Source organism: Penaeus vannamei, chromosome 7 (genome assembly GCF_042767895.1).
Source record: "Penaeus vannamei isolate JL-2024 chromosome 7, ASM4276789v1, whole genome shotgun sequence".
NCBI lineage: Eukaryota > Metazoa > Arthropoda > Malacostraca > Decapoda > Penaeidae > Penaeus > Penaeus vannamei.
In genome coordinates this window covers 2288669-2298668 of record NC_091555.1, presented here as the reverse complement: position 1 = coordinate 2298668, position 10000 = coordinate 2288669, and the positions used below count along the sequence as shown (strand labels likewise).

The window sequence follows — 10000 nt, the reverse complement described above, 5'->3', positions numbered from 1 at the left end:
AGAACAGACACACACGTCACCATAAATAAACAGACATAAAGCTATAGGTGTTAAAAGAAGAAACACATAAATAAGAAGAAAACATGCTATAAAGGTGGTAAAAACAAGAAAGAAAGAAAAAGAAAACACGTACACACGTTAAAATATAATCAAATGGCCTCCTGTACGAACCTGGTTACGAAAGTGTGTGCTCTCATTTCGCAGATTATGGGAGGTCGTCCGTGTGTCGTGGCTGGCTTGGCGAAGGGCGGTGTTGTTGCGGTGCCAATCCTCGGGCAAGTGCCGTGCCACGGGCTTCTCCACCTTCATTCTGGCTGCTGCGTGGCACTTGGGAAATGCCTCTTTTTTTTTTACTTCTCGTTTGTCTTCCTTCTTCCTTCTTTCTTGAGCCTATCAGTGTTCTTGTTTCTTCTCGTTTGTCTTCCTTCTTTCTTCAGCCTATCAGTGTTCTTGTTTCTTCTCGTTTGTCTTCCTTCTTCCTTCTTTCTTCAGCCTATCAGTGTTCTTGTTTCTTCTCGTTTGTCTTCCTTCTTCCTTCTTTCTTCAGCCTATCAGTGTTCTTGTTTCTTCTCGTTTGTCTTCCTTCTTCCTTCTTTCTTCAGCCTATCAGTGTTCTTGTTTCTTCTCGTTTGTCTTCCTTCTTCCTTCAGCCTATCAGTGTTCTTGTTTCTTCTCGTTTGTCTTCCTTCTTCCTTCTTTCTTCAGCCTATCAGTGTTCTTGTTTCTTCTCGTTTGTCTTCCTTCTTCCTTCTTTCTTCAGCCTATCGGTGTTCTTGTTTCTTCTCGTTTGTCTTCCTTCTTCCTTCTTTCTTCACTTTGCTGTTTCTTCTGTCTGTTTTCGCACTAGTTGTTTTCCTTAATTCTTTATTTTTTTATCGATATTTTGAATCGTTCTTGTTTTCCTAATTCCACTTGAAACAAATCACGCTACAAATTACAAAACACGTAAAAGATTTGCCGAACACGTGCCAGGAATGCCCTTCCATAAACTGCGAGCTATTGTTTATAATCATTTAGAATAAATTTATGTAATCATGTAGGTTTTCCACAACAAAAGTCTATTACTGATGCAGTGGCGTATCTAGGGGGGATTACAGTTTAATCTAAAATGTTATTTTTGTGTAGGTAAAAATAAACGTTTTTTATTTCAAATTAGTAGATAAGTGTTTTTATTTTGACTTTTTTTTTATCAAACCGAAGCGATATTAAGGGTTCTTCAAGACATCTATAATCTTCCGACCCTAAATGTCTATCTAGGTTAACTGCCGTCGTGTAAAAAGTCTTATAAGTTCTGCATTGTAAAAAAAGATAAAAAGCTATCATCAGTCTCAGAAAATGACAAGAGACAATAAGAAAGAACCAAATAAATACCTAACAATACTATCTAACAGATGATATCGAATGCCATGAAAAAGATTATTCTATCTAAACTAGCTTGTCCTTTCTCATTTTTTTGTTCTTTACTTCGTACCAAATAGAAAGTCAATTTGAAAGAAGGCAATATCGTGACACGTTGCTTCTTATTGCATATTGATTAGTGAGGGCTATTTATAATTATTCGTTTGGGTAAATGACACTAAATCATATAACAGATATCAGATACGTACCTGAGTTGGTCGTGCTGGTTCGGAGGGAGCGTCCCTAGCAACGGCCTTAGCAACCGCTTCCTTTGATTGTTTTCGAGTTCTTATTTGATGTCAGTTATTTTATGTGGTTAAATTACAATAATAAAGTCATCATGGAGAAGCCTGCGATATTCAAGGTGTGATTTTTATAAAGATTAAAGCCATGTCCTTAGAATTAAACTAAACCCGAAATAGAACCGAGTATTTTTTAACAATAAAATACCGAAATTGCTCTACATGTCTTATACATACTACACACAAAACATAAGGAAACAAAATGTCTAAATCCTTTAAAAAAAAACGGACAATGCAACTAATTAAAGCCAAGACGAGAAAATCGAACGCTCTGGACAGCGCCGCCCCGACAGTCGCTCGTTGCCAGGGAAGGGCGGAGTAAAATCATCACTCCGCCGGCTTTCAAAACGCTAATCTTAAGGTCATAAAAAACATGGTCTGAAATGGTTGCTTAAGTGGGGCATGTGAGGGAGGTCGAGCGATGGGTGTTTCTATAAATTTCATGATACTATCGATCACATGGGTATTGTTGCTGGGATAGTAGTAGTAGTAGTAGTAGTAGTAGTAGTAGTAGTAATGGTAATGATAAAAATGATAATAATGATGATGATGACTGGTGTGGTATTTGAAAAGAAATATATACTGAATCGTTGGTTAACATCAGAAACTCTGCATAAATTTAATGAGCATAGCGTACTGTGAGTCTGATCAAGCGCCATGATCAAAATACTTTGATTTACGATAGATATGAAATTACCCCAACAGATGTTTGGAAAGAAAATAAAAAAAAGAGAGAAATAAATCTGATGACGTCACATTTCCTTGCGAAAACGACTACGCGAACATCATCGGATCCAACAAATCAGCTGGCAGCACGTCTCATAAGCGACATGGGATTGGATCTTAATCGTAGTGTCGAGCAAAATGCCTATATATAGGATCAAAAACTATCTTGAAATAAATACGATTGCGCTCTGTTTTTTGTTTATATTGACAAGAGTTCCACGTCTATCGTAAAGGTTGGTAAAGGGCAAGGAGTGAACACAGAGGAGTCGTACTGGAAGGAAAGGTGAAAAACTAACAGAAAAAGATAATGGCTGAAACGCCGCAGTCCTTCCTCCAAACTGCAAAGTTCTTTATCTACGCTTCGGGAATATTCTTCCTTTATTTCTATTACGGGATTCTACAGGAAACCATGTAAGTCTGCCATATTGTTTAGCGGCTTCGTTAAATTCGGGTCTTAGGACTCAATTTTCTGATATTGTTTATGATGATTTCCCATTGTAACAGGACGTACTAAATGTTTTTGGTGCGATTAAGCTTGAAAGTTGGCCATTTACAATAGACGTGATTTAGTTTAATCTTACCGGTCAAAGTAATAATCGTCATAAAAGCCCAGTAGTGCTGTCCACTCATATTTGCCACAGTTTGACAATTATTAATATCTTCTTTTAGCGATACAGAGATAGAGGGAAATGAACACCGCCATCTTAGAGAACCACCCAAGTTTGAAATTATTATTTCATATTTCAGTTCTACACATTGTAGTATTACTTAATCCACTTGTTATTTTCTAATGTGAATATTATAAATGAAAGTATGGGTAATCTCTATGGTATGGATGCATAACTTGGGGCAAATTGAATATGACATTCTTGTAGTAGTGGGTAAAAAGTTGCAGTAGTTGGTACAAGAAATAGCACATGTAAAATTTCTGCCAGCCTTCGTTTAGACGAAAAATAACATATGCAAATGATAGAGGGCGTGATTCAAAGAAACTTATCTTTTATGGACATAAAATGAAATACCAGAAAAATAAACAAGTGCAAAACACGACGATGTCACTGTTAACCTTTAAATATAAAGAAATATATATATATATATATATATATATATATATATATATATATATATATATATATATGTAACAATGTAAAAAACATTAAAAAGTATAATTTCCTGAAAGACAAGCCAAACTTTGTTTCCAGAAAATAATAGAAAGGCTGCTTACTCAGAAAGACAAGCCAAACTTTGTCTGACAGACATCAAATGAAACAAGTGCAAAACACAATGTGTGCGAACTCGATATCCAAAACAAAGACCAAAGTTTCAAACAGTATAACAAAATCAGTGCTTATCATGTGAACCCAAATATCAAAACTTAATATATCCAATGTATTCCCCTCCCCCTCTTATGAGTATGCTGTCAAATAAAATAAAAAGATAAATAAATACAGTATTTGTGACGCATACTGGCATTGTAGAGGGTACAGACGAGCTGTGACAAGGAGGTATGCCATGAGGAAAATGACCCTGGCCAAATGCCTGGTGAAGTGGTAACTACTCCTGCTGAAGCGGGGCACTTTGGCTTTGGCCTCCCTCCATTTGCGCTTGATTGTATTAATGTGTGCCTTAGTGTCGGCATCAAAAAAATTGTATGAATTCACAGTTAAATGTTGATAGCCCTCTTTTTCAAGACAGTTGTATGCCTTCCAACAATCACTAATGACCGTTCTATCTGGGTGGATATGCTCTTTTATGATGTTAAGCAAAAAGAGATTGTCATGTGTCTCCACTGGTATTAGGAAAAAATCACAACTCTTGTGGCATACTCCCCCAAAAACCTACTGACCTTCAGTTACTCTACCAACATTATATTTTCTCTTACCAAATTTAGATTCATCAGTCTCGATATTCTATTATTAATTTTTTGAGTTTTGTCGCAATGGAATGAATATGCCCAGTCACAGCAACTTAGATTGATGAATATATATATATATATGTATATATATATATATATATATATATATATATATATATATATATATATATATATATATATATATATATATATATGAATGATATAGAATGTATTTATTATTATTATTGTTGAAGTTACGATTATTGTAATATCATTGACAATCCTAATTGCAATGAAAATAAAAAAGAATCATTCCAAAATATAGGAAAAGGATGAACAGGTGAGATAGGTAGCTAACGTGTGACTAAGCACTTAGGGATCCATCAGAGTGTAAACAAAATCAATGAATTAAAATCACAGCGAACATGGTATTATGTATTATTATATATAGGTTTTATTGTCAAGTATGTTTCTTCCTACTTGTACAAGATTTGGTAATGGTTTGATTACTTCTGATTTTACATATATTATGACTGCACTCCATTTTCTACCTTTGTCATTTTATTAAGAATGAGGATGTGTTACCTATAAATTTTTGTATTACTCTTTCGCTACATTTTTATATTTTAGAAAAAAAAATCTTGCTCCTACTGGAATTTCTTTAAATGCACATTATATGTTGAAATTGCAAGCTGAGCAGAGCTGCATATTTATATGATCATTTTAAATGTTGGTGTCTTTTATGTCTTATTATATCTCAGTTCATCTTGTCCTGATAACTTCTTTAATTGCATGTTTCTTCTCGGAAAGTGATCTAAATTGAGACCTCTTTGTAATTGTATATACTTTGGATTTTTATTGGCCTTTTTGATAGTTTAGAAATTGATCTGACAACAGTGGCAATATTTGTTTACTGCCTGGGCCATTAAACCAATGTCTTGATATTGTAGATACTGTGGAATGCCCAGATATTTTGTATATTTTTTTGTATATATGTATGAGAAAAGATCATTGTAAAGGATTTTTATTACATGTAGACAGACTAATATACAATAAAGACCTGCAAATTTAATTTTAAACCCCAAAATTACTTTTTCTTTTCAGAACACGCACTCGATATGGGGAGGAGAAAGAAAAATTCACCTATTCTCTTGCACTCGTATTTTGCCAGTGTATCGTCAATGCTATATATGCCAAGATAAGTAAGTGTGTGAGATGTAGCTGTTAAGTTTTGCTAATAGTCCAGCAGTGAAACGTTTGCCTTGTGTTTCCTTAATGGTTTATTTCCCTTCTCTTTTGGTGTGTATAAGCGTGGCATTCATTTACTAATATTGATGCAAATGTTTGTGAGTTTCGAATTTATAATACTTAATGATTTTTTTTCCACTTCACCTTCATTAAATTATATTCTAAACTAAATTAGTTTTGATAGCAGTATTAATGCTCTAAATATCTCTTGTATTGTGAAGATATTCATTCTTTAATGCAGTAGAAAATCTGATTTGCTCTTTAACTATTTGTCGCCCGGGATGGCATGTATGGACATGCCAAGCCCATGGTGTGATTGATTTAGTAATTGTTTTTACATATAGATGAGCCAATTACGAGAATTACCTGTCTCGCCTGTTTACCCTTTTCCTTGATTTTTGATGATATTTTCTAGTATTTAATACTGCTGTTGGTAGTGTCAGTAATAATATAGTAATTATAATTTTTTATAACAAAAGTAACAGTGTCAATATTGATAGCATTTAAAAAAAAGGGGTTTTCCCACTATTTCAAGGAAAGGTGAGGTCGCACGATCTACTAATTGACATCCTTTCTGGATAAGCACTAGCAGAGCCAGCTATGTATAGAAACATTTAACAAAACACAACTAAAGTGAACGCGACATTTTCCCTTTGGCGTTGGGTTAATAAGTAGGTTTGTGGTATTAGGGACTTCTCTCAGAGTGTGTGCTTCCAATCTCACTGCCATGGTATTTGAACTATATAGTTGCAAAATCTCCATCATTGCAAGGATTAGTTTGATTTATACTTTAGGAAGTGCATTATTGATTGTTTGGATGTATAATGTTTCTTGAAAAAAATACAGATCATATTTAATTATAATTTAAAGGTTACTGTAGTTTTGGTTAGTCTAATGTATTATTATTATTTTATTACTGTCATATGTATTCTTCACATGTCAGATTGGGTTTTACGATGAAAAGAATCTTTTGGTTTGATGAATTTTTAAAATAGTTTTTCAATTTGAAGCTGTCATATTTTGGTACTATCACATTCCATCCTTTCAACATTCAAGATTCTAACCTAGGTTTATCCCTTTGCTTAAAAGACCCTGCAGCTTATCAGATTTTTTCCTTCAAAGATTCCCTTTCACACAAAATCTCCATGAAAAAATTATAATAATAATAAAAAAGGGAAGAGGTTTCTTATTGAGTGGAAATGTCTTTGATACCAGACAACACAAAAGTACCCCAACCAAATGAAGTTAAGTCCCCAGCCCGATATATTGAAGGAGTGAGAAGCCTCAGCCCCTTAGAGTGGAGAGAGTTGGATGAGAGTCCCACCAAAATTAACCCATGATTTTCCCTGTTCCTTCCTTTGTGTTGTAAAGTGGGGAAGTTTTTCCTCGACCAGGGCGAGGACACCACTCGCCGTGTCTACTATGCTTCCTGTTCCCTCACCTACCTGCTGGCCATGGTTGCCTCCAATATGGCGCTGCAGTGGATTAACTATCCAACACAGGTTAGTTTTTTTTTCTTTCTTTTTTGTGTGCCATTAGGTATGAATTGATAATAAGATAGGAAGTATATAAATCTGGATATAAGTCATCTTATTACTGCAGTTTGTTAGTATCTTATTATTCATTGTTTATATTATTTTTTGTTTCTCATGCACTTGCCAGTATGTTCATGGTACAGGCTTTTCTGATGTTTATAACAGAGATTACTTTGCCACAACAGACTCTCTTTATTAGTGTAAATACCAGTGTATTTATGTTCTTATTACTTACTTTTATGCTCTTTTCCTACTTGTTCATAGCAACTGTCGATGTACATTCCATCACTCATGATATTTGGTTCCATCAGATTGATGTCAAAACTTACTGTTTACAGAGTACTGTGACCTTCCTTGGTTGTCCCTTGTAGTCAGGTCCTGTAATTTTTTTCTTAGATTATACCCTAATGCATTTTGCAGTGTGCACTTGTGTTAGTTATGCTAATTACTGTAGATGTTATGAAGGTGCACTTTGTTTTTTTAACAGAAAAAGTACATGTATATGTACGTTGGTTACACTAATATAATTGTATTAATTTTATTTACACATTAGATACCTCCACAACTGCTTAGACTCTCAAGAAGTCAGTTACTATGCCTTCTTGATCTCACCTGTTCATATCATTCCTTGAATCTTCAGAAAGAATAATAACGATAACAGTAATAACAATACTAATAATAATAAAAATATTAGATGTTTTCTCAAGTTAAAGAAAAGTAGGCCTAATAATTAATTCATTGATGTCTGAGTGTTTGTGAAGCAACCCATATGAAAATAAATTGACAAACCAAAACTACTAAGAACAGTGCATGTACTCCACACCACTGTGTTAAAGTGAACTAACTGAAAGGAAACTATTACCTGTTTCTAATGATAAGCTTGCCCGCATGTAATTATAAATATATATATTCATACATATATGCCTCTACTGCTCCCCCTCCCTCCCCCTCTTTACCCCTCCCCTCCCTTCCCCTTCCCCTTCCCCTTCCCCTTCCCCTTCCCCCCCCTCCCCCCCTGTCTCTCTCTCTCTCATTCCTTTCTTTTTTCTTTTTCTCTTTCCCTTTCTCTTTCTTCCCTTCTCATCTCTCTGGTCAGTTTGCCATTATATCTGTCTTAGTGTGTGTCAGTCAGTAACTGTTTATCTATCAGTTATCTGTCTTAGTATTATCCGGAGTTCACATTGATTAATGCAAAATTCTTTCCATAGGTTGTAGGCAAATCATGTAAGCCCATTCCTGTGATGGTTCTTGGCGTTATATTAGGCCGTAAATCCTATAGTTGGAAGAAATATGTTTTCATCTTAATGATCGTTGTAGGTAAGTATTGGTTTTATACTGTACTGAGTACATTATTTATTACAGAATTTTTTTTTCTTAGGAATGACTGGGAAGAAAATGCTTTTGTTTTATAAGAGATATAAAATACTTCTCTATTGCCACTTTTTTAATAAAAAATTTAAAGGTCATCTGTGAACATCTCTGCAGTATTCAATTTATTGATAAACATCACTTATTGAAGGTAATAGAAAAATGTTCAGATTTTTTAAAGACGTAACTTTTTTCTCAGGTGTGGCACTATTTATATACAAGGACTCAAAGGCAACTGCATCAACAGCAGGTGGCGGAATAGGCCTTGGTGAAGTGCTCTTGGTGAGTATGACATTGCAATTTTTCACTTTATTGGGGATCATAAAATGATCTTTTACATATCCATAGCCCTAACTTTGGTGAGGTATGTAGGCATAATAGACCAAAGTTATATTTGATAAGTCCCATGCTGCCAAAGATGTACTTTGTAAAGATGTTATTGATGCCAGAGTTTGTAAATTTTGTTTCTTTTGATTGAAACATTAATATTTATTCCTTGTAAAAAGATGCATTAACAGGATGAAAATATGAGTAGATATTTTCAAATGCTAATATATAAAATCTTGTGGCAGTAAGTGTGAGGCATATCTGTAGGTGCTGTTGATTTTCATGACAGAATACTTGTAGTGTTTGTTTTGTTAGCTCCTAGTTTAGTGTACGGAGTACAGTAACACTGTGAGCTGGATTTGGACTTACTTTTCTTGTTTCTGTAATTATTTGCACATTCTTTATTATTATATAAACATATTAAGTGAATAGAATTATTTGTTGATTATATTTTTTACCAAAAGGACAGAATCTGTTTAATTTTGATAAGGTTACAAGGATTGTCATAATTTTGTTGAAATTTATTTAGAAATTATGTTATGAGGCTGAAATGTTAGATACTATCATCAATAAGAAAAGTAGCAACAAAATATATACTAGTATAATTCATGTATATCATTAAATAAGTTGTGCTGTACTCATTTAGAATAGATTTTACTTAACTGAATTTAAATACCTTTCAAGCTTTTCATCTTTCCCTGCATGGCACTGGCCACTAACCATTGACTAATCCTGCCACTAACGTCCTAGGTGCTCTCCTTGACGATGGATGGCCTAACAGGTGCTGTTCAGGAAAGGATGATTGCGGAGTCCAAGACGAAGTCGGGCCATATGATGCTCAACATGAACCTCTTCTCAATTGGTTACCTTGCTGTTGGTGTGTATGATTCCCTTTTGTATTGTCAGAGATCAGGAATCCTTTTTGTTTAAGGACTCATTTGTGGATCCTCCAGTTTTGAGGAACTCTCGGAAGAAGGAGAGAATAGGTTGTCAAAGTCTTCTCCGCAGGTGTGCAGTCAGGATTTACTAAGCTTGCTGCCCTGTTTTTATTACTAGTATAGGATGTATAACTTATTTTATTTATTTATTTTTTTCTTTTTTTGATTGCATTTAGCTTCTTGTTATTTATTTGTGTTGATATTTTATTTGTTAGATAAGAAGAGTTTTGTTTTCTAGGCATTAATGGTATGTTAAATCAGGCACTGAAAATTTGACCTTTATTTTAATTCCTTATGCTTATG

General features: G+C 34.3%; 2 protein-coding genes across 3 annotated transcripts in view; one reads left to right on the top strand and one right to left on the bottom strand.

The window, feature by feature from the left end:
- LOC113816003 (tektin-2) overlaps window positions 1–906 on the bottom strand; it is a 10518-nt gene extending 9612 nt beyond the window's left edge. For both annotated transcript variants that reach the window (XM_070123421.1, XM_070123422.1), the window contains exon 1: window positions 172–906. In XM_070123421.1, the coding sequence (XP_069979522.1) occupies window positions 172–309 (138 nt within the window). In that variant the 5' untranslated portion in view covers window positions 310–906. The remainder of the gene's footprint in view (window positions 1–171) is intronic.
- Window positions 907–2617: 1711 nt separating this feature from the next.
- Window positions 2618–10000, top strand: part of meigo (Solute carrier family 35 member B1 homolog meigo) — a 17359-nt gene continuing 9976 nt past the window's right edge. Inside the window, exons 1-6 of the mRNA XM_027368058.2 lie at window positions 2618–2837; window positions 5386–5483; window positions 6901–7031; window positions 8273–8381; window positions 8632–8714; window positions 9510–9636. Of these exons, the coding sequence (XP_027223859.1) occupies window positions 2734–2837; window positions 5386–5483; window positions 6901–7031; window positions 8273–8381; window positions 8632–8714; window positions 9510–9636 (652 nt within the window). The 5' untranslated portion in view covers window positions 2618–2733. The remainder of the gene's footprint in view (window positions 2838–5385; window positions 5484–6900; window positions 7032–8272; window positions 8382–8631; window positions 8715–9509; window positions 9637–10000) is intronic.